General features: G+C 38.8%; 1 protein-coding gene across 1 annotated transcript; it reads left to right on the top strand.

Annotated features, from left to right (window-relative positions):
- The first annotated feature begins 446 nt into the window (after positions 1–446).
- peli2 (pellino E3 ubiquitin protein ligase family member 2) lies at positions 447–25,589 on the top strand. Its single transcript, XM_077238402.1, has 6 exons — positions 447–823; positions 8,985–9,114; positions 18,107–18,208; positions 19,352–19,549; positions 19,820–20,008; positions 22,845–25,589. Exons 1-6 carry the CDS (start codon positions 747–749, stop codon positions 23,433–23,435), a joined length of 1,287 nt encoding a protein of 428 aa, XP_077094517.1. The 5' UTR covers positions 447–746; the 3' UTR covers positions 23,436–25,589.
- Positions 25,590–25,918: the final 329 nt, after the last annotated feature.

A 25,918-nucleotide genomic window follows, 5' to 3' on the forward strand; every position in this document is an offset into this window, starting at 1 on the left:
AACTTTTTTTTTACAGTGTTGTGGAGGTTGTTTTAAATCAGAGCATGGGAACACATTTATTTGATTACTGATATGCAGGTTACTGTTAGGAGTGACACTTAAAAAATAAAAATGTAAAAAAAAAATTCAAATTGATATAAGGTGAAAATGCAAAACTGTTCATAATTTAGTGTACCACTTTAAATATGTCTAACTTTCAGTCTTTGTTTACATAATTGAAGGTGCCGCCTCAGACCGCAGTTGTGTTGGATTGTGCCTTTAGAGGGGGCGCATTTTTTTAGATTAAAAGGTGAAATATCTCAGGATCAAACTTTCCATAACAGTTTATGCAAACGGAACACAGGTCTCAAAATTATGTAAGCATACACTGATCGACGATGACTCTGTTAGAATATTCACGTAAATCGTTGGAAAGTTTCTTCCCACTCTCCCCCGCGTAAAGTCGTTATAAGTGAATGGTATGGTCCACCCCCTACGAGTACTGTTTTTCTTTCAGCGGATGGAAGCATTAAGTTATTCGCTGTTCCTATGATGAAATGTCGCCGAGATTCAAGGCTTTAATTTAAAAATTTCTGTCGGATGTACGATTTCCTTGATTATTTTTCTTCAGAAAAGTACAACGCAAGATTGGGAGCAGGTAAATGGGTAATATGGCAGTTAGGAGCGACCTTTGAAGTCTTTTCCCGTTTCGTCGCTGGATTGACCGTGTAATTTAGTGAGGGGCGCTGTGTTGTTTGAAAAGCCTCATGTTTTCAACGGGTCAAGAGGAGCACTGTGCGCCCACCAAAGAGCCAGTGAAGTACGGCGAACTGGTGGTTTTGGGGTGAGTCCATACGCGCAGCTTTTTTCCCTCCTAATGTGTCCAATATTGACGAGTTCACCCGACTTTAGCTGTATTATTTGCTCTTTCCAAGTTACATACTTTCACTTGCCGTAGGTAACGTTACTCTCACAACAGGGCTCTTCAGAAACTCTCTGGCATATTTTTGAGCCGCTATTTAGTGGATAACCGCGTTACCGAGTACGGAAATAGTTTGTTTACACACTTGATATTGGTGTGCATTGCGCGAGACCTCCCAGCTCTTAAAATTCACGCGCTCACGTTACTGCACAAATCAAACACGTGCGGTCTAGCGAGCGCTGGCTCTTAGCTTATGGGAGCCAGATAAATAAATGCATTTAGGCTATTATTAATTTTATGGACTGAAGCCGCCATCTAAAGTGATCTTGTCGATGATGTACAAACATAATTATTGACTGTGATGTGCATTTTACTCCATCGTGAATGGTTTGGTTTGGCTGGTAACTTAGTGGGTTTAATCCCAGACACTTATTGTAGCCCCAGTGTTCGGATCTTGATGGGACTTTCTCTTGGTGCTCGTCCATCATCTGTACGGGAAGTCATAACGAGATGAAGGGCGGTGGAGGAATTCGGAAGCAGCCCACTAAAGTTATTGGTCCCCCCTTGTCTGTGACTGAGCAAAGAGCCTGTCTCTGTTTTACAATACCCCCTCGTAGCTCTGCTGGGTTGTAAATCACAAATGTTTAGTGATCTTCTACAGCAGGGGGTTTCAAACCATTCCTGGAGCACTGCACATGATGGATGTCTGCATCATTAGTTCATTTGAAGATGCTCTGTGTGTTGATCTGGATGTGTCGCATAATAAAAGTTGTTTAACTCCCAAGGATCTAAGGTGTACTATAAAAGATTTCTCGGTTAGTGAAACTGAAAAGGGATTTTAAATCTATACCTAAAGCCTACTGTATCATTTAATACTTAAATTTCTAAGGCCTCTAAATTATAAACACGATCTCAGCTTGCCTGAAAAACCTGTTGTACACAATGGTTGATGGTTTATACTTTTTTTTTTTTTTAGAAAGAAAAACATTTTAGCATTATATTAAAACGACCCCCTTTAGGTTGTGGTTCACCTTTGGCTTTAAAATCTTTTGATTTTTTTAAATAAACTAAATGTAAGAATAACTTTATTTTTGTTAGTAATATTTCAAGATATGAACACTTTACTGGACTGAAGCAACTTAGATTTACTTTAAAAAAAAAAATTAAAATTGGATTATTTAATGACATAAAATATGTACATCTCTCAATCATTGCATTGCATTATATGTTTTGCCCCTCACAATAAAAACCGCAGAGTTCTGATCATAAAACTAAGCATTTTATTTGTATTATTGAGAGGTATATGCCGTTTCTCAATATGCAATGCATTCTTAAGCAGTCTTGCGCCCTTGTTTTCTTGTACTACGTCATCAACTGTTCAATTCCAATACTTAAGAACGAAAGTACAGAGGACGCATGAAAGTACCCGGATGTGTTCTTGATGTTGAGAATGCATCGAATGCAGACTTGACAGAATCGAACCGTTAGAAATCCCAGAAGACTCAGCGGTTGGAGGCCTGTTAGCTTGCTTGCTTAAAGGGATAGTTCACCTAAAAATAAAATTGTCATCAATAACTCACCCTCATGTCACTCCATACCCATAAGACTTTTTCATCTTTCATCAAATGAAGATCTTTTTGATTAAATCTGAGAGCTACACAACTACCACTTTGACGCTTCAAAAAGTTCATCAAGAGATCGTAAAACTAATCCATATGAATTGAGCGGTTTAGTCCAAAATCTTCTAGAGACTCGACCATTTTTATATGATGAACAGACTGAATTTAGGCTTTTATTCACATATAAACATTCATCACCTCGCACATCAGAAGCTCAAGCATGTTTGTTTGGCGTGTGAGAACTGAGATTCATTCTTGTTACGCAGTAACTTGAGCTTCTGTTTATGTCCGCTGAGAAGTGTTTATATGTGAATTAAAGCCTAAATTAAATATTTTCATCGTATAAAGCGATCGAGTCTCTTCGGAAAATTTTGGACTGTATCGCTCTATTCATATTGATTAGTTTTATGATCTCTTTATGAACGTTTTGAAGCGTCAAAGTGGTAGTTGCGCAACTGTTAATGGAGGGGCAGAAATCTCTCAGATTTTCAGATCTTCTTTTGTGTTCTGAAGATGAACGAAAGTCTTACAGGTTTGGACCGACTAGAGGATGAGTAATTAATGACAGATTTTTCATTTTTGCGTGAACTATCTTGTGCTTGTGACGGCTTGTGAAAGTAAACATTTGTCTGTTTGTTTTGCTTTTAATAAAGTGACCTGAAGAAAGCCTGCGGTATTTTTATTGGCATATTAAAAATAATCTTAACATTAACAAATTAATGCATAGGTAACTTTAAACATGCATAGTGATTTTTACAATTACATAAATAAAATGATATAAAACAAGATATGAAAATAATGCCTGTGATAATGTGAAATGAATGTTTCAATAGGTGAACATTTGTGATGTTATTGTGCATTGGACGCTACTTCTAATATGCTGGGAATGTCAGTTGAGTAACAATATCGCAGCACATCTCAACTCTCACAAAGATGCGGTCTGTGTTCTCTTGTCCTTCAGAGTTTGTTCTTTCAAGATTACCTGGCAAGTTCTCCACGGGAACGCAAGTCCGTTCCTGGAAAGCCATAAAGCGACAACTGATATTTAGACCATATGCATTTTATGCAAGTAGTCTGCTATCCTATTATAATGATCTCCTTGGTTTACATTACAAGCTATCAGAATTTCATCTTCCTTTTTGGCCATACTAATATCAGCAACTACTCAAATTGCAACATTTCAAACATTTTCTCTGAAGGTTCAATATACTGTTCCGTTAAAAAACCAAAAAATTGACTTATTTTCAAACTTTTACAGGATTAATATAGCAATGAGACTTGATACACTAGGGACCCGTGTGTTCATGAATGCTGAGGTCCACATGTCTTTGGTGGAGCAGCTTGTTTAAAAGCACCGAAACCTTTCAGTTTCCAATTTGTAGGCCAACCTGTCTGCAGGCATCCTGGGTTTTTGATTTGAGTAAATTAAGAAGGTCTGTGGTTATTAACATTACTTGAAGCAAGTTTCATGTTTTGTAACATGGTTTTACATCTCTATGGTTGTCGGAGTCTTTATTCAGCAACTTGCGTTTTTAAAAACCCAGCAGCTTTAAAATTCACATTATGCAACTTTTGTAGAACAAAATAAAAAGGGTCTTTCCAAGCATTACATTTTATGAGAGAGCCTAATTCTCAGAGTGCTACTACAGTTTTTATTTGTCTTTAGGAAGAATATAAATTCATAGCCAAATTTGACCCTGACATGGCCGCTTTTATGAGAATAAAATGCCCCTCGAGTGGAGTCGGAAATATCATAATTGCGATATCTGAGTACGTGAATGACCAGGTGAATAAACTCTGAATTCTACTTAATACACAAGTTTCCAACATCAGAAGTAGCATGCTGATTTTAAAGATAATATAATATATCAGTAATCTATAGGCTATATAGAGATCAGTGAGTGGATATCAAGTCTGCAGTAAATAATAATTTTAGAAGTTAATCACTTGACTTTCACAGTTTGCTTTTTAACATTTACTTTTTAAATCATTTGAAATTATATAAATGAATAATTTTCTTAATGAAATCAGACGTTGTTTTTCGTTCACTATATATATATATATATATTTTTTTTTGTATTAAGGCTGCTTCCATTTTCTGTTTCCAACTTGAAAGCATGACATATTGTAATAATAAATGCCCAACTCAAGGCAGCATAATTTCAGTATCTTATAAAAGGTAACACATCTTATGACTTAAATCGCATGTAGAGGTTAATCAGTAGAATATTGTGTTTGAGAGTTTTTTTGTCTTTTATATGTAAAGTGAACAATCTTATATTACACAGAATACAAAAATGAAACAAATGGTATAGTGAAATATTTGCTGTTCGTTTGTTTGTTTGTTTGATTCCTAGAATTTGAAACCTTCTGTGTATGAATCAAACAGACTTATTGTAGCATATATTCCTTAAAAAAAGAGAAAAAGATCAACCTACCAACTTTCTGCTGCCCGGATTCATTGGGGTTGCCTGGCATTGGCTGCTGGCACACAGAGCAGAGGCTGAAAGAGGGTATTATTGATCTGAGCCTCCAGTCCTCCTCTCTCTGTTCATTGTTCTCATTAGACTGACTGCGCTTTTTGAGAAGGCTTTGTGGGACACGACAAACCTCGAAAATGCACCTTTTGTAATGTTGTCTTTCCTCTGTGACTGATAGCTATGGGGAGATGGATCTTGCTGACTCTAAAGTTTCTGCCAACTCACTGAGATAGTGATTGTAAGGCTATCATTCGATCTCTGAAAGGAAGACATGATCAACCTAAAGGATCTCAGATGTACTGTAAAGGTCTCCATGATTAATGTAATTAAAATCTAAGTGATTTAACATGGTGATAATAACAAATGATAGGCTACACTTAGTGTGTATGTAAAGATTCATGTGTTTTATGGGGTAGCTTGTCTAAGGCCTTGTTTACACGGCAAGTGTTGATGGCCAATTCCGATTTCTTGCCTATATCTGTTTTTTTTTGACCGTCCGTTTACACGTTCTTTCAATTGTGACCCATATCCGATTCATGCGTTTACACTTGACATACTATGCGAAATTTTAGGAGTGTCAACATTAAACCGCGGATCCCTAGCCTAATGCCTCAAATCCGACCTGCCTGTTTACATGACTGACATATTGGCAAATTTCTGATTTATATCTGATTTATTTCCACATATGAATGAGGCCTGAAACCGATCTCGAAATATTCGAATGCATGCATTTTTTTCCTGTTTACACTGTCATAAAACGCATCCGATCTGTGTCACATACGAGCAAAAAATTGGAATTGGGTCACATTTCACTGACAGTGTAAACGAGGCCTAACAGCACAGAAATCGTAGTTTGTAGACCTATAAGTTGTTGAGACTAGATGTCAGAATAGATCTGTGCATTAAGGGTACGTTTACACAACAATAATGATAAAAGCAGAATTTTTTCTTTTCTTTTCTTCTTTTGCGTTTTCCGTGGATAACGTTGTAAAAATGATCCCCATTCCCACGGATCCCCGTAAACGTTTAAAAACGCTGTGTTCTGCTGCCAGGCCAGTAGTTGGCGGTCACTTTGTGAAGAAACACATTTTTGTAGTTTACATAATTAAAACAGTATCGTTTTCAAAAACTTGCACTTTGAAACCAATTTTCTAAAGTTTACGTTTTCAGGCCCCCAACACGCTGTGTAAATGAACGTCTAAAACGCATGAAAACTAGGGCTGTGCTCAGAATATCGATCGTCATGATCTCCTTTTTAACTATTTAAAGCAATTTTAAACTATTCAGTACTCGCACGCTCTCTGAGAGATGGTTTTCTCTGCATGCTTACATAGAGTAAAGCCGCCTCACAAACAGCCTGTGAGTAACAAAAGTTATTTTTCACGGATTATATCGCTTTTACAGCCAAAAACAAGCAAAATGATGTAAAAAATGTCGGTCTTGATGAGTATCCAACACGGTCGGTTATGTCTTAAATAAGCATACAATGCATGTGATGTGACAGTATAATGAAAACAGGATCCGTGCACTAGCACTTAAAGTGACAGCAGCCATATGTGTCTGTCATTAATATTGTTGTCGAAACAGCAAAAGATAGCTGTAATTATAAGGAATCTGGATTTATAGTCGATGTATTTAATTTAGTCAGGACTAAAATACTACCCAATGTTATTTTACATTTAATTACTTTAAGTTCTTAATACTAGTGCTAGACCTATTCAAAAACTTTTCTCTTTATTGGTAGGCTATCTTTATTCTATTGTATTTATTTGTTTAAAATGATTTCAACATAATGTAAAGAAATTACCGTGTTTGGTGCACATTCCAACACTTATTTAATTTAACTCTCATTGTTTTTTAATGACAAAAACTAAATAGTTTTTCAGTTATCATAACTGTTATAACACTGTTTATTCAATAAAGATATTACTGTTACTAAACTCTGCTCAAAAGAAATTTAAATTCCAAATTGATCCATATCGTGATACGTATTGTATCGTGGCTTTAGTATCGTGATGCGTATCGTATCGTGACATTGTTGGTGATACACAGCCCTTGAAAACGGTGTTGTGGTAAGAGCCGTTCACACAGAACAGGTTTTTCCATTCCACCGTGCAGCTTTTTCCTTGTAAACATGCGCTTAGATGAACATGTTTGACTTCTGCACTCGCATAACAAGCATTCTAAAAATTTGATGCTTAAGTTACAAAAAGTTCAGCTTTAAAAAATGTTTTGCTTTTTTGCAACAACCACACCTTTTTGCATGAACTTCAAATTCAAATCCCCCCCCTTATTTTCCCACACCTGACATGTTATTGTGTTCTCATCCATTTCAGATAAACATGTCCTTAAATGGACATCAAACTGTTATGGGCCACTTTTCATATTGCTAGACATCATGCGGTCTCCATCTGAAAGCTGAAGTAGCTGCTTTACATTTGTGTATGCACCTTCTGAGAGAACTGGTTACAGACAGACTCCCATGGCACCATCATGTCTAATGATCTAGAACATAATCAAATGAGCTTTAGTCACAACCAAGCAAGTATTTAATGGCTATTTCTCGCTAAAAATGAAGTCATACTTGGACTAGTTTTAACTGAGATGCCGTTCTTTCCACGAACTGCTCGCACATAATCATGGGATAACAGCAGAGAAGCATGCATCTTCAAAATTTGGCCAGATAAAGACATCTCAGTAGACAGGATGTTACATATTTATTGGATTCAGACATGCCATGATACTTTCTCAAATTGTGTAACATGTCTAGTGATAAGCATCAGCAGTACAGGATGTTGAGGCCTCTGGTAAGTAAGTGCTGACATCATGCGCACTGTAGACTGCCTATTGTAGATTAGCATTTTACTCTGAATCCTTGTTCTCATAAATGCTGTATGAAAAGGTCCAGGATGCTACCAGAAAAAATCTTATGAAGAACAAAAATCTGACTGGATGACATTAGGAGCTGTACTCAATGGGAAGAAGTCTTTTTATTGACAGCAATTAGTCGAAGGTGTTCTGAACACCACAGTGTGTTTATCTATGAGTAACTTTTAACTTTAATAAGTATGAGTGTATTTTTTATGACACACATTTCTCCTCTCAATGAATAAGTGACAATTAAATGTTAAAAGTTTGCAAGCAACACTAAAAGGAACCTACCCAAGGGAAGTAACTTCATGAAAACTACACATGCTGTTAGACAAGAACATTTCTATCATTTAAAATGTATAATTTAAATTAAGTCCTGTTTTGCTCATTATGCTGCCAGTAGAAACAACTTGCGCTGTTATAGTGTTCACAAATCTCAGACCTCATTTGATCTTAAAGTGTAGAAAAGGGTGAAAGAGAACTGTTCTCTTTGCATTCACATTGTACCTGGACCATGCATGCAGTGTTCCAGTTTGAACTTTTATTTATTTATTTTTTGTTGGAGAACTGAAGGAAGACATTTGTGCTTCTGTGTTAAAATTTCTCATTTTAAATCTGGTGAAATGCGAACGGGTGTCATTTTATTAGATTTGTATCATAACTTGGGGGCAAAATCCATTTCAAATGTTGCAGTGCATTTAATGCTTGTTTTAAGTGAGCAGTACATGGAGATGGAGTTTGGGTGGGCAGACCTCTGAGGCTGCAGGAATCGCTGTATCACGAGCTCCTCGTGTGCTGATTGTATAGTGTCATCACTATACTTTAAAGCACATGTTGCATACTGTTTAGTATACATTAATTGCGGTTGGATAATCGTTCAGGGGCAAGGTTAATTATGCAGCGTGTTTTGAATGACTGGCATCCAGTTCATAAGAAATCTGTGTGGTTTTCCGGGCTCTGTTGGTCTGCGCATGTGGCAGTGATCTGTAGAGCCGTGAAGCACCATTTTCTTTCTCTGGAAAATAATATTCTGTGTTTGACTCCTTTTTAAAGTGGTATTTCCCAAGTCACTCATATGGTGTTATCTAATTTTTTCTTTCTTTCCTTAAACAGGTACAATGGTACACTTCCCAATGGAGACCGAGGGCGAAGGAAAAGCCGGTTTGCCCTTTACAAGAGAGCCAAAGCCAACGGTGTCAAACCAAGCACTGTACACATCCTTAACACACCACAAGCCAGCAAGGTAATCGCATATCATCCATAACTGTGAAACCTACCTTTTTCTTTTTTTCTTTGCATAGTAAAATAAGACCTGTAGCTGTACTGCCTTTTTTTTGCCAATTAATTTTGTCAGATAAATACCTTAATCAAGTTTAGTGTGTTGGTCTTCCCTCATATTTAACATTAAATAAATAAATATACCTCATTTTTTGATGGTTTAAGTGAACTTGTTTGATCATTAAAAACAAATATCCCCTCCGTACATCACTTTTGGCTACTTATACATCTGGTTTAAGAAATGCTTTTTTGGGGGGCATTAAATAATGGAGCAAATAACAGTAAATTGACTAGCGTAAAGCCGCAAACATTTGTAAATCTTGCATGATTCATTTAAATACTTTCCTCTTATAATTTGGTCTGAAAGGGAAACTCCTACAAATGGATATGCAATAAGGTCAGCCGCAAAAATCACCCTGTCCACTTCTTTTCAGCGCAAATTTTTTACTGCATGTCTTTAGTAAATCCTGACAGTAGTTTTTTTTTATGCCAAAAGAGGGTTTGCACTGGTGTAAGCCGTTATTAAATCTGGCACTCAGAATGGACACACTTATGGCGCTTTTCCACTGCATGGTACGGCTCAGTACGGCTCGGTACGGCTCAGTACGGTTCGGCTCGCTTCGCTTTTCCACTGCGTGGTACGACTCGGCGCGGCACGGCTCGGTTCGCTTTAGCTCGGTTGCTTTTCCACTGCAGTTAGTACCGCTTCAAAGTGGGTGGGATTATGACTGATCGTTATAGTTTATCCGCTCCTCTGCAACTAACAAGAGTTCTGCGGTTCTCGTCCACTGACCACGATTCAGCCATTTCTTTTTTAGACGTTTTTTTTCTTCAAGCAAGTAGTTTTAAAACATTGGAGGCTGTTACTGGCTATTTAAATCTAGCGGGTTAGATGTCTCGCAAATACAATGACGCTGGTAGTGACGATTCTGTTTGTCTGACCAATCAGTGATCTACAGTGCTTCCACGTCACATTTTAGTATCGGTACGGTACGCTTGGAACCTCAACAGAGGTGGTACCATTTAAAGCGAGCCGAAGCGAGCCGTACCTTACCGTACCATGCAGTGGAAAAGCGGCACAAGTTAGCAGTGCCGAGTCGTACCGTACCATGAAGTGGAAAAGCGCCAAAGCGTGCCGTACCGAACCGAACCGTACCGTACCATGCAGTGGAAAAGCGCCATTACGTATAAAGCCGCTCTAAGTAAAATTTTAGTCTTATGGACCCAGATTTTTACTGAGAGTGAACTTAAATGAGCCTGAGATCATTGCGGGGATGGAGAACATCTGGGTGCCTGAGTTTTTGGGTCCTACCTTCACTCTCCATCCCGATTACCAGCAAACAAAAAGTACTTTAAGTACCTGAACTTTATTGAGAATCTAGAAAGGAAAACACTGAAATGCATCTTCACACACTGCATATTCTGTGCAATGACGCCTGAGAATGTCATTGTATTTCTCTTCAACCATAAAACCTTAAGCAATTTTATATGCTTGTTTGATGGTTTTGTTTGTGTATTTGGCACACAAGTGCCATTGTGCATATGCATTCTGACGTAATTAGAATCATCAAAGAATTGGGATGCATCAGAATTTTTTTCCCCCTCTCTCCCACCCCTATAATATACTATTATAAATAATCTGACATTAATGGCACAACCAAATGCTTTGCCCTTTTGAAGGTGTTGCCTTTCAGTTTATATTTTACAGCAAGGGTGGGTCAACTCATTTTAGATTGTGGGCCATGGAGAAAGGTTGGCTTAGGGTCTGATTTGTGTTTGTTAAACCATGCTGTACCCATGCAAGCGCATGACCAACACTTGATTCTGCACTTGACAAGCTCCAGAAGGGCGTCTTTATGAGATAGCAATAAATGGAATTTTAAATGAATTCTTTCACAAGACTTTCCAACTCACCATAGCAGAGAGAAGTTGTAGAGTATGTTGGATTATTGCCCAGTTGTGAAGCTGCGCAATGCAGTGTTTAGTTAAGAAGCATTGTGATCTTTAGTTTCTCCAACATTGGCTACGATAGCATATTTAACCCCACCATTAAATGGTTGCTACTGGGACATTCATTAGAGATTTACAGGCTGGTACTAAACATGGGTGGGGTGGAGTTGTTCACTGTCATTCAGAGCAGCCACTACCAATAAACAAATCTGTGCTGATACGTGGCCTTCTCCAGATGTTATTGTGAAATGCATGGTGCTGGATCAGAGACTATCATTCCCTCTGACACTTAAAAGTGTTTTTGATGATACCGTGTATGATATTGTTTTAAATGCTTTGAGCAGCCAAACCACAACTTTCTTAACCCCCCCCCCACACACACACATTGTATTAACTCCAATGGTAGTTTTACAGTGGTAGTATTTTGATCATAACTATCTCAGTGACTTAACTTGAGGTTGTTGACTCCTCTGTGATGACTGCCCTTTTTGCCGCTGTTCCAGTCAACTGAAGAAAAACTGCCAACAGTCGGCATTGTCTGAGGAGATCTTTCTCGATGGGAGCCGCTGCATTACAGCATGCAACTATTGTTCTGTTCCAAACCCTAGTGAGCTCTTACTAGACCGCATGTGAAGGCATAGGGATTAGGGATGTTCTGTTCAGGATTTTTTTGCAATTGATACCGACTAGTGATTTCTTGTCGTCATGATCGGTCGATACCGATCAACGATCATTCAAGCTTCATATAAGTGATATGTAAGCTCTCTGTTGACTGTCGCTGTTAACCGCATGCACTCTGAAGACATTTTTAAACGATTTCACGTGATTTAAAGTATCATACTTGGCTTATAACAACAAAAAAAGGTATCAAGTACGTAGTCTTGATAGAAAACCTTTTAAATAAAATAAAATAAAAATGTTTGGAGGTTATGTTAAACACTGCTGAGATCCCCCTCCCCCCCATTTATTTTGTTATAATTCATGCCTGACATGATTAGAAAGAATATATGACTGGTTATAAAATCAAGTTCTGGCTTGTTTACAATCATTGTGTTTTTCCAAATTTTGTGTTTCTCAAAGCAATTAAAAGATGGCATTTGGAACCATAGTAGCCTTTTTATCAAGAGTCCAAAAACCTCTCCAAACAAGTGATCTGAGTGTTTTACTGACCAGAACTACTTGTGAAAGTGAAGTGAAAGTGACACGTGATGGCCAAGTATGGTAACCCATACTTGGAATTTGACCTCTGCATTTAACCCATCCAAGTAAGTGCACACACATTAGGAGCAGAGTAGTGAGTAGTGAACACACACACACTGCAAACGTGGATGCACACACCGGAGCAGCGGGCAGCCTTGAGTGGCGCCCGGGGAGCGATTGGGGGTTAGGTGCCTTGCTCAAGGACACCTCAGTCATATTCCTGCCGGTACTGGAATCGAACCAGCAACCTTTGGGTCACCAGTTCAACTCTGTTACCATTAGGCCATGACTGCCCCACGTATACTTGCATGTGTAAACGTCTGAAGCATAAAAATATTTATAATTATATAGAACAAGTTATAAGATCCTGGTTGATGAGTGATCTTCCAGCGCGGTTTCAGCTGGTGCTCCTATTCCATGGTGCATGATTAATCAATACTTTTCAGTCCGAGCGATCGATCCAATCCAAGTGTGCTCCAGCTGTAAACCCATGTCCGATTGGTTTCTACACATCGTCTCTACCCACCACACCCGAGATCCAGTTTTCTGCGTCCAGATCACGACACAATCGGATCCTGGAAGTCGTATTGCTTTAGCCAAGCAGCATGTCATGTCACTCCGGGAAGATTTTCTCAAGATCTACGCATGATGTTATTTTGTATGGGCTCATTTGGATTGAGGTAAACTGCTCTAAATGAAAATGTGATCTACTATGGCTCACTAATGTTAAAGTTACAAAGCAGAACGTGGTGCAAAAGCCTCATCTGTATGTGGTTTACATTGGTGTCAGCGGCAACTTTTTACGGTTTTACTTCATCAAATTGTGATCGGGTTTACAAAATCGGCCAAATTTAGTGACGACCGTTCAAGTCATAGAATGTGATGTCGGCCGATACTGATCCATACTGCATGTCATACTGTAGATGGGCTGGTTTTGAAAATTTAGGCCTAACTTCAAGACATTATCTTGCATATCCTTGACAGAAAAGGTAATCCCAGAATACTTTTTGATGAGATCAGTGAAAAAAAAACCCACAATGTACTCATTACATTCAAAACCTTCTAAAATATCAATTAAAATGTTAAATCTAATTAAAATGGACTGATTTTTTGTTATGCTTGGAGTATTAACAATTCATTGTTACTGCTATCTTGGTAACATGCTAACATTTTGGAAACCATTTGTGACTCTGAATCTGAATTGCTGCTTATGCAGACCTTCTAAAAGCTTTTTAGTCACTTAAAGCGGACATGTTTTGCTTTTTTTATATTTTCAATTTTCTTTAGTGTCATGTTGCTTTTGAAAACATGAAAAGGTTACAAAGCACAAAGTCGCTCCAAAAGGTGTTATATCAGTTCACTATATCAGTAAGCACTAAGCATGGTTTCTGAACTCCCTGAAATGCCTCGGTTGTAGTCTTGAGTTTTCTTCTGGGAGTGTACACGTCACAATATTACTCATTTAAATAATCCTGCCCAAAGCATATGACAGAAAAAGGGACGAGGCCTGATTGAGATTCATTAATGTATGTGTTGAAACTAGTGGTTATGGTAAGGAGCGTGATGTTTCTGAAACTCACTCGAAGTGGTTGACCAATCACACACTGATCCGGCTGACCAATCACAGCACATTGCACTTTTAGGAAGGAGGGGCTTCACAGACCGGAACTAAACTAGCGTTACTGACCGACTGGATAGAGAAGTGTTGCCACAGTGTAAATTAGGTGGAATAATGTGTTTAGTAACTTATAGTAACTTAAGTTAATAGTAACCTTTTCAAAAAAGTTTACAGAGAACAACCAACTTGAAGGAGGTCAGCTACAAGTGGCCAATTGTTCATTGTGCTTGTTTGGTCCATGATCAACAGAGCAGCTACGTTAGGTCACGTGCTGAGAATAGCCATGGCATTGTGCCACCTTACATCCATTATCCTTCTTAACTCCTCAATCTTTACCTGCCTGATTCTAGCTGGGCTCTATGCTGCTTTCTCAAGTTTTCTGAAGTTTAGTCCTCCGTAGAATTGCTACGATATCATAATTATCTCACCAGTATCAGTGTTCAAATGGATATTAGTGCTGGTTAAAAACGCACTGTCTTGCATTTAGTTTGTTTAAATTAAGTTAAACCCATAAACTGGTATAAAAATATAACCGTATCGCCCCCTCATACTCCGACTAACCAGTATTACCATGTAAGCACATGAACCACAACTCTTTCATGCTTTCTCCGTTATATAAAGGTGTGGAAAAACAGCCAATCGTAGTGTGAAACATTAAAAACCCTGATATACTCGCGGCGAAGTTCTTTGCTTGGAGGTAAAACAAAGTTCGATACACGTGAGCAGTGAATATACTGTTATCGAATATCCGGCGGCGTCCAAACTGTTGAGAGCGACGGTTAGATGAATATGTAAATATGTGCTGCACGCTTTCCTCTTAACAAAATGAATGCACAACAAGATTGAGAACTTTTTAAAAAATAAAGCATAAGAAAACCATCTGATCATTGCAACGTGGATATGTTTGAACAAGCTCTGCAATTCGGCAATGTAGTCACATTACGTTAATTTATAAAGGACTTTATACTATAGATGGCTTAAAATTAGGCAGCTTTACCGTATTATACATGAAAAACTGTGTCAGTGTCTCAAGATTTTCACATGAAGTTTCTTTAGAAGGTCATACTCACCGATGCACCTAAATATTTTTTTCAGTCGCACACAGTAATTTTGCAAATGTCGCATTGTCGAGCCCTGTTTAGTTACTTTTAAATGTTTTTTTTCCGGTGCCATTTAAAAAAAAAAAAGAAAGAAGAATGTGATATATTTGTGATGTTTGTTTTACACACAGACCCGGGCTCCGTAATTAAAGTCCCATGAAGGCAAGGAATGTTTTCTTCTCGCCATGAAACTCGCTGGCATGCTGTATTTCTGGGGATGTTTTGTTACTGTTGGCTGCTTATTATCCATCCGCAGTGCCTCGTCAGAGCTGAAAATATCCCAGCGCACAGTCATCTGTGAATCACGCTGTTCTTTGGGGTCACAGCGCTCTGAGGTGGAAGGCCTTCCATGTCTTCAGGCAGCGGTCTGAAAGGGTTAACTAAAAATACGGCCACTTCTCCAGCAGTGACACAAGTGCAGCTGCATCATTGTAATGTTAAAGTTGAACAAAGAACAGGCTCTGTGATTACTCACAGTGCACCAGCGAACTCCTTTCAGATAATGGGTCACAAAATGTCACTAAACTATTCCAGGAACAATATGTGATTGTTCTCTGATGTCTTAGAGGTTTGTTTCAGAGGTTAGAGTTGTTGTCACTTGCATTATTGGCTGTCCAGTGCTGATGGAGGGTCCAGTCGAATTGGATCCTGTGACTTGAGGTTGGTGGCCACCTCATCTCATCATGCGTTTACAACAAACGCGAGGCCCAAGCTGCTCCGGCGTCTCAGATGAGCTGCTTCAAATGCCGTTACCCAACGGGTGCGGCTCCACTAGCTCTATTGTTTGGGGTGTTTTTTGTAGCTTTTGTGGCCCACTGTAAAACAGCAGTGGGGGGGATGGAAAGTTGGATGGACCCCCTGTTGTGACCTGGCAGTGAGCATGGAGAGCTGCCTAATGTTAACACAAATGTGCCACCAACAATAGTAACGGCCCAAATTTTAAACTGGAAGCCGGTCATACACGCCAAACTATGAGTCCCGTCATTATTGATAGAGCTTTGGACTAAGGCTGGGTGGGTTAGATAAAAATAAACAATATTCTGACATTTTTCCCTTTTGACAATGCTCAGTATATCTGTACTCGTGTGTTTGTTCTGAAATGGCTAAAAAGGCAAGTTGTCTTCGAATTCATAATTGTGATCAGACGACTAACACAGCCAATTAGATTAAACTAATAATGCAAATAATACTAATGATCTTCAATTTTGTGTTTTTTATGCATTAGATTTATTAGTTAGCAGCTAGAAAATGGCTTGCCAGAACTTGCCAGCCAATCAGATTTATTCCTGGCCAATTTTTTATATATATATATATATATATATATATGAGTTGCTTTTATATTCTTCACAAGTTTCTGTTAAACTTGCTTTTAGTGTTACGTTTTATTTTTGAAAATGAAATTAGATTTTTTTTTTCTTTTTCTGTAACTATAATGGGTTGTTGCGTACTACATGCTTACTGCTTACAAATTTGATCAAAAATGCATGATTTGTCAAGTATTGCACACCTTTCTGTTGGGCTCCATCTGGTTGACGCACTCGCTTTGTGCACTCTCTGAAGTTCTTTTTATCACGCTTGCTGTTAAGAAAAACATTTTGAAAAATTTAAATATGTGCAGCCTTTTCAATTCATAACATTTACAGAATATAAAATGTAAGTTACGCATTGGGTAAAGTATCTCTACGTGCAAAGCGTTTTATATGCTTGAACGTATTTCGGATTCTGTCTACATTGATTTAAAAAAATGGGAAAAAATGAGGAAAAAAATTCTGTATAAAACAAATTATACTTGTAAGGCACAAGTGAAAGACTGAGCACAAAATTGTCCCCCCCCCTTTTTTTTTTATTAAAGTTGCATAAAGTGCATTTACATGACTTAGAATTTAATGTTTAACTTGCTAGACAAAATCAATTTGAATTGAGCTTTATTTATTTTTTTGGATTAGAAAATATACAGACTCAGCTAGCATTTATTCTGGGATATTTCTGGGCATATGTGGGGCGTGAAATTCTGGCTTTTAGTATGCATATGTGAACTACTTGTGACCTCCAGTGTTATTGAGAACAGTGTTATGCACACGCACACAAACCTGTTCTTGGCATATGAGTGGACAGTGGGTTTTAAAAACGGTAATGCATTAAATAGTGTTGTACAGAAACAAACCACCTCCCTCTCTTGGCTGTGTTTTTCCATTGTTGCACAGTGTAGTAACCATGACCCAGTTTCCACTCCCTTTTGACCACACGTGATAGAGATGTGGGTAATTTGGAAATCACAGATTAGAGGAGAGAAAGGGTGAATCAGGAAGCGAGTAATGATCAAGTTGGGAAATTGGCTGTTTAAACACTGGTTTGTCTCAAGCCTTCAGAATAATGTTTACACACACTCTGCTTTGAAGTGAACTCAATTCATATCGCAATTCAGATCATGCACGCATATCTGTGATGGCTAATTTTCTTCAAGTACAAATGATAAAGGGTAGATCTCAAACCAAACTTTTTCATTTTGTTTGTCATGTGATGCTTGCCTCTTCTTACACTCTTGACTTGAATAATGTATGATTTATTTATAACAAGCCGCATATGACAGCTGTCTCGGTAATGAATGTTTGATGGGGTGTGTTTCACATACACACAATAAAACATTCAAATTCTACATGCTCATTACAGTGGACCAACTTTAAACCTTTTAAAAAGGCCAAAGTTATTAGTAGTGCTGCTTGCTGCTAACCTTTTCACATTTCCGTTTTAGAGGGTAAAGGGCATATAGAGGGATCATGTGAGGCCATAGCAAATATTATTCCCTTCTGCTCCACATAGATCAAAAAGATCCATAGCAAGTTTTCATAAAATTCTAAATAGAAAAAGACCTTGGTTATGCCGTTTTTCTTCATTTTCCTTGGTCACTTTCTCACTACCTATATTTGAAGCTGTAAAGGTTTTAAAGCTAAAGGTTTGAAGAATGCAGTGAACTACAAACTACATTTTCAGAAAGTGAAAAAACTAAAAACCGTTCTCTGTGTGCCACTGTATTAGATGAGCAGGAAACCCTCCCTGACAGACGCTTTTGTTGTGTTGTGTTGTGACAGGCAGTGAACTGTAAGGGCCAGCACAGCATCTCCTACACGCTTTCCAGACACCAGACGGTGGTGGTGGAGTACAGCCATGACAAAGACACAGACATGTTCCAGGTACTGTTCTGCAAAAACACCTTGAAATCTCTCCTTCACTGTTCAGTGTCTGCCTGGTGACTGGGAGTTGGCGAATCTGTTTCTCCAACTTTAATATGTCTGACCTCCACCAAAGCTAATCAGGATCTGTGATATGGGACACGGTTATATCAGCTCCCTAAGACACGTGCTCAGATACAGGGTTGCGCGTGTGTGGTTGTTTTTTTGGTGTCTGGTCTGCGCACGAGGGATCGAGTCATATAGATTGCTGCAAATGGGAAGAAAAGCGAAAACGGGAACCAGCAACAGGGACAAAACAGAAACTCTATAAAAAGGAAATAAAGTGGAGACTGTTGCATCTTTATTTCAGTACAAGTATTTATAAACAGGATTTAGAGCAATAAGCACCTCTCTATTCTTGGGGATTTCCATCCCACTTTTAAAACTAAAATAAGCTCTTCAAACAAGCCCTGGCACATGCATGACTGTTTTCAATCCTGTTTACTGTTGAGACAAAATAGTGTTGGGACAATTGTCACTCAGCTCAAAACAATACAAAACTAATTCTGAAACAGACACACCTGGAGATTTACAGAATCTTCAGCTATAATGTGGTTATTTTTAGTTCAAAAGGGACAATTTTTGTAACAATGTATAAGCCTTGACTATTTTAAATGGATGCTGTACTTTTGAACTGTCTATTCATCTCATAATCCTGAAAGTAAAAAATGTTAGTTTAAAAAAAAAATATTAAGCAGCATGACTATTTTTAGCTGTGTTAAGAAAGCTTTCTTATGCACCAAATCAGCATATTCAAATGATTTTTAAACAATCATATGACGCATTGTTCCTGTCTTCATTCACATTTGCCATCACAGGGAAAAGTTACACTTAAAATAGAGAACTGCTATTTTATTTCCACTATTTTTGATCAAATAAATGCAGCCTTGGTAGAATAAGAGATGATCAAAAACATTACTGCTCAAAAGTTTGGTGTTTATAGGATTTCGTGTTTTTTATCATTATTATTATTATTAATAATGCAATTGGTTTTCCCTAATATCGTTCTTTCGGTCATGGGCTAGATTATAATCAGACAATTGTTTGTAATGAGAACATAATATTTTAAGTTGTAGAAACTTGAATTCTTCTTTTGCATCTTAGATCGGACGATCGACGGAGGGCCCTATTGACTTTGTGGTGACTGACACTGTGTCAGGTGGAGGGGAGGGTGAGGAAACACCCATCACTCAAAGCACTATCTCCCGCTTCGCCTGCCGGGTGGTGTGTGAACGTAACCCGCCATACACGGCGCGCATCTACGCTGCAGGCTTTGACTCTTCCAAGAATATATTTCTCGGAGTAAGTGTGTTTTCTTGCCTGGTCTTGAAATGGAATTGTCTGTGGGATACATTTCTCATCGGAGTTACAAGAAGCTTAATTAAGCTCTTATTTATAAATGCTTGTGTATGTGCTGTCTGGGGTAGTATCCACTTCTGCTGATCCAGTGGAACTGATCTAAACTTACCTGGTAAATATAGGTGTGTCTGGCTAACTGGAATGACTCACCCATGTGTAAACTGAGCGCACACATTTTTTGTTCATGTATAGTAATTAGGTCTCTCTCTGTAGGAGAAAGCAGCCAAATGGAAGAATCCAGATGGTCACATGGACGGTCTGACAACCAATGGTGTGCTGGTCATGCACCCACGGGGCGGGTTCACAGAGGAGTCCAAGCCTGGTGTGTGGAGGGAGATATCAGTGTGTGGAGATGTTTACACACTGAGAGAAACGCGTTCTGCTCAAACGCGAGGCAAACTGGTTAGTTACACAGCTGCATCCTCTCAATTTAGTGGACAATGTAGCCACTCACCATTGTTTTTACACTTGTGATATTAAATCAAATAAGATATTAAAAGTGGGGCACTCCTTTACATTTTTATTTAGATTTCTTACTTACTTGCTCTCATGCCTATCCAGATGTTTCTGACTTTCTTCAGATGAGAATTATAGAAAAATCCAAACTCAAATTTAAAGGAATAACCCACTTAAAAATGTAAATTCTCTCATTTACTAACCCTCTTGCCTTCCCAGATGTTTATGAACTCAGAGATGAATTATAGCTCATTAAATGACGAAAATATCCTTAAGCAATCAACTAGACGCGATTATCTAAACTGCAGATCAAGATCAGTCAGGAAGTTAATTGACTCGTTGAGGTTCCAGACTATAAAGTTGGGGGGCTACTAGTGTAGCAGTGAGGACTCTAGGAATGCGAGGTGTACTGGTTCAAATCATGTTACGGATGAGCCCTAAGCTGAGTATTCAAGAGGTCACGATCACCATCCCCGGACTAGGACACTAGCTCATTCTCATTCAGACCATGTTTGAATTTCTAAACACTGAACACAGCCAAACATAGTTAATTATGTGCTATATTTAAATTTTGGGGGTTAAAGATGGTGGTTTTTAATGGAGTGTAAAAATGTTTGTTGATTTTTAGTTATTTAGATCCATGCTATAAAGCCCGAAAGTATGTTTTGAGTATTTGAACCTCTAGCTCCTCCTAGAGCACAGATGTGGTACTGCACCCTTTCATTGTTACCATAGCACCAATTTCAATACCAAAACAAACTGTTTTGCTAATGAACACACTATTTAAGGTAATTGACGCACATCTTTGAGGTTTGATTTATTATTGACTGTTCACTTTTGTTTACTAGAGAAATAAGGAAAACCGAAATAAATTACAAGCAATAGAGAAAAAAACACAAATACACAATTTAAATAAACTGTACATTACTTTATACTCTTAGTAGAGGCCTGATGATTTATTAGGCATATACTAAGAGTATCTGATTCAGAAATTGAAAAACAATATCTATTCATCCATCAAACCGCTTGCTTTCTGTCAGGTCGTGAGAATGCTGCTGTGAATACCTATGCAAAATTTAGTGTCTCCAATTGACCAATGCTGCATGTCTTTGAGTTGTGCGGAAAACCGGAGCACCAAGAGGAAACCCAGAGGACACTGGGAGAACATGCAAACCCACACGGATGGCACTTTTCCACTGACATAGTTTGGGTGTGGGTTCAGGGTCTGAACCAATTCTCAAACCTTTCTCTTGTGTTCGCGTTGCATGAAAAAGGGGTTCCGTCCAGAAAATCGATTTAACTCTGGCCCAAAAAACTTGCTGGTCTTGAACTGAGCTGGGGAGTTGAGAAATGTTGACACATGCTGCGTCCCAATTCGCCTACTTATACTACGCCCTAAAAGTATGTACTCTTTTTGTGTAGCAAAAGAGTAGGCAAGCTTTGGGACATACTACTTCGTCATCTTCAACGGACAGCTCTGTCGGAAGTAATCAACGTAAACTGCCCTGTCAGTAATCTCGTCACAGTTAAAATCCTCCATTCAATCTAATATCATTTCTTACCGTTTCGGAGAGAAATGTAGTAGCTCGTTCATTTGCCAGTCGTGGGTCTTTCATGCGGAGACTTTCACTCTCCTCATGTGTTTGCAATTTGAATGTAATGCTGCATTTAAATTTTAATGGCTATAAACTTATCTTTACAAAAGTTCACAATGCTGCTGCAGATGCAATATAACGTAGCCAACATTGAATAAATAAATTTTCGTCAGGTTATACTGATAATTAATCACTTAAACCCCTTTATCTAAACGTCTCTACACAACCGCCGGACTCGCGCGTGTCCTCCATGTCTGTAGTTTTTTAACACTTTTCACTCGTGTTGTAGTTCTAACCGAATCCTCGTCCAACGCGCGATGGGTTGTGGGCAATATTAGCCGTTAGAGTGTACATCGATCTGCACTTCGGATTCTGACCGGATATAGTAGACCATCCGGGTCTCTTTGGAACACTCATTTCAACATGCTACGATTTGGGACGTACTAGTTCTATTTTCGAATACTATTTAGGAAGGATAGTATGCGAATTGGGACGCAGCAACAGTCTATGACTGTCTCATGGAGAAATGCAGTTTTGAACTTGCACATCATTGCTCCTTATGTCTAAATGTATAAAGCGGCGCGTGAGTGACTAAATCAGAATAGAGTAACCGTTCGGTTCTCAAGGCTGTGGAAACGGGCTCCAGTTTGCCTGACCAAAAATTGTCTTGTCGCAAAGCAGCTGCTTAAGATGGGCTCTGGCACACATGAATTTATCATCTACACTTACTAGAGTTATGGTTGTAAAGCCTAACGGTGTAATTCATTACTGACTAGGGATTAAAACACTACTGGCTGCGTGCTGCTAATGATTAAGACTATTACAAACTGTAAGGCTAAACTTAACCTGTATCCAAATTTGACCAGCTCAATTGGAAAAACAATTCTGAAAATGTCTTTTTGCCCTTCGGGTATTCTTGTTGAAAGGCAAACTGGGTTCAAAGGTCAAGACAGACATGAGAACAAGCCTCAGACCTGTGATGGTAGCAGTTAACTAGTTAGACTTCTATAATCGGAACATCTATAATCCTTGGTTTGACTCCCAGCTGAGACGGGAGGACTTTGCATGTTTTCCCAATGTTGGCGTTGGTTTCCTCGCAATCCTACATAGGACAAGTGTTTTTGTAAAATGGATGGAATGCTTGTAATGAATGCATTGCTCAGATGTTTGCTTTATGTGCCGCTCAGGTGGAGAGTGAGAGTAACGTACTGCAGGATGGCTCTCTGGTTGACCTCTGCGGAGCCACACTGCTCTGGCGCACAGCCGATGGCCTCTTCCACACCCCCACTCAGAAGCACCTGGAGGCCTTACGGCAGGAGCTAAACGCAGCCCGGCCTCAGTGCCCCGTGGGCCTCAACACCCTGGCCTTTCCCAGCATGCAACGCTGCAGCCGTGCCCTCTCCAGCGGACCCACCCAGGAGGACAAACAGCCCTGGGTCTACCTTGCCTGTGGCCACGTTCATGGCTACCACGACTGGGGCCACCGTTCCGAACGAGACGCCAATGCTCAAAGAGAGTGTCCCATGTGCAGAACCGTGGGGCCCTACGTACCACTCTGGCTTGGATGCGAACCGGCCTTTTACGTAGATACTGGCGCACCGACGTATGCCTTTGTACCTTGCGGTCACGTGTGCTCTGAAAAGTCAGCCCGATATTGGGCGGAGATTCCTTTACCGCACGGCACCCATGCTTTTCATGCGGCCTGCCCCTTTTGTGCCACCCAACTCAATCTGATGCAAAAGTGGGCCAAGCTGATCTTTCAGGGGCCTGTAGACTGACAGCATAGAGGAGTTTATGATGAACTGGCGGACAGTGGATTATGTAATTGAAGTGGAATCCAGTATGCTGAAGGACAGTTGGTATAAGGACTGATTCATACCGCAAGCTGTGAAGCTGCCCTTGAAATGCTTATGCAGGAGAGCTGTTTTTTGCTCCGATGACATGGTGAATGACAGGAGGTGTTCGTCATAATTTCCTGACTGTTATTTTGTCTACCGGCCCACAAGATGTCAATTCACACCCAGCATTACCACATCACTCAGGAGATTTAATACATTTCTATATAGGACACTTGGCTTTCTGACTCAAGGTGCTCTGTTTGGTTCTTGGTGATCCACCTTCCTGTGGAGTTTTGTTGCTTTAATGATCTTTCCAGTGATGTCCAAAGAACTTGATTTTCTGGTTCTAGTGTGTCGAGTTGGAACTAAACTGTGCAGGATGGTCGGAACCCCATGAGCAGGATCCATTATTTTAAGTACTTCAATGTGTGGGAACTCCCAGAGGTCAGAGTCCCATATCCCAAATTCCACTGAGGGCTTCTACAAGGATGTACTTGTTGGAGCAGTGTTTTGGGAACTGCAATAATAAAATGGCGGTTTCCAAAGATAAAAAAAGGGTGATTTCTGTTTAGTTTGTTTGTTTTATTTTATCCTTGACTTGAAGAGCTACCAAAATAGCACTCCTAAAGGATTCTGCAGGAATACCGATCAGACACAGTGGAAGCTTCATTTTCAAATGGAATTCGAGTGACTTGTCATGTTTAGCCCAGTCCTCTGTTCGCCTACTTTACTGATCTCAAGTATTTGGAAACTAACACATTTTTCTTTCTTTTTGTCTCAATGGTTGACAATTTTAAGCTTTGATGTAAAGGTATTTTTATTCATACCGGGCTAACCGGTAACAATATTAACAAAGGATGTTGCCAAATATTTTTAACAGATCGTTTGTAACTAAGAAGTTTTCAAGGAACTATTCTTTTAAAGCGTATCCCAAATCTATATTTTGGTACTGTTCATTGCTTGCCACTGGTTATTTTCCACATGTTGATGTCGCTGTACAATCAAAGCAGATCTGAAAACTGTGGACTATTCGGCAATCGGCATATAGTCTTTCTCATACGTGGAAAATGATTAGATTGAGATTGAAAACAATGATGGTAGAGGTTTATGACGTACAGGAGCCGTAAGACAGACAGTAATCGCTTGGTAACCATTTCTCTTCGGTCAAAAATTCATCCCATTTCAAATGTTTTATAAGCTTGTTATGAGATTAAAATGACTTATTCTACTATTTTCCTAAAATGTATACAGAGATGGTTTCTTATGCCTAAAGACATTTTTACAGGGGTGTCAGGAGGCTTTTTTTTTAGGCACACTGAAGGGGTATTTTTTAAACTTGCATTTAAAGAGCCTTTTTACTCACTGAAAAGTATTTTACTACACACAAGCCCATGTACAGTTTGTTTGTTTTAAAACAGATACTAATATATTTATTCAGGTATGTACTTTACTGTGTGGTAGGTGTCTGTATGAAATGAATGTATCAGCTTGATCAACATTCATTGAAGATTGTGTGTGTGTGTGTGTGTGCTGCGTCCACACTCAGCCTGTGAACGGTCACTAGTCAGATATTCTTTGATTGATGCTCAAACCGTCTGGCCTTGCTTGATTTTGCAAAATAACCCATGATTCCTACCACACTCAATGTTACTTTCAGACCCAATAATGAACACTGTAAAATGACCTTAGATTTCATTTGTAAATGAATTATTGGAATGTTCTGTTGTCTCTATATTTTTGTTTGGATATACAGGCAGTTGTTGTGGTGTGATCTACATGCATTTAGAGGGATGTTCCGTAGAGCGGATGTTTTGTTTTCTTGAAACGTATCATTGTGAAATGAAAAGAGGAATGAACTGGGAATGGGGAGTGTATTTACTTAAGCAAAGCTACTGTTTATTAACAATGATGCTGATATGAGGCTCTTCCATATAGCATTAACTAAAATAAAGCCAAACATGTTTTTCTGTTTAAAACGTCAAAGGATTTTGTGAATTTTTTTTTTTTTTTGGTCTCTTCAAATTCCAAGGACAATTCATGTGTAAGCATTTGTAAATTTCAGCAAAATTAGGAACAATAAACCATTACACAACAGAGTTTTAGTGTTTTAATTTCAGTACACTTGAACGAAACATGTGAAAGAAACATTTCATGCACTGAGGCTATTAGCTATGGCCATTCTTAATGATTTTATTTTTTAATTGGGTTTCAGATGCAGAAAAAAGTTAGTCTTGGCAACTGGGCTGTAATAATTTAAATAGTAGTTCATCATGTAATTATGGTTGTCTTTACATAATCACACTCTATGGTATGCTTGAAAAAGCATGTTTAAATAAAGGACATTTCTCTATCAAAGAACAGATTAAGTTTAGTGTTACAGAAAAAAGATGCGAACAACTTTTCATGCATTTTAGCCCTTTATT

The sequence above is a fragment of the Siphateles boraxobius genome, unplaced genomic scaffold, assembly GCF_051911475.1.
Source record: "Siphateles boraxobius isolate OS27281-9 unplaced genomic scaffold, OSU_SipBor_1 22, whole genome shotgun sequence".
NCBI classification, from domain to species: domain Eukaryota; kingdom Metazoa; phylum Chordata; class Actinopteri; order Cypriniformes; family Leuciscidae; genus Siphateles; species Siphateles boraxobius.

Coding starts and splice junctions, on each gene's coding strand:
- peli2 (XM_077238402.1), top strand. CDS start 747: ATGTTTTCAACGGGTCAAGAGGAGCACTGTGCGCCCACCAAAGAGCCA. Junction 9,115..18,106: donor ACACACCACAAGCCAGCAAG/GTAATCGCATAT, acceptor GTGTTGTGACAG/GCAGTGAACTGTAAGGGCCA. Junction 18,209..19,351: donor AAGACACAGACATGTTCCAG/GTACTGTTCTGC, acceptor TTTGCATCTTAG/ATCGGACGATCGACGGAGGG.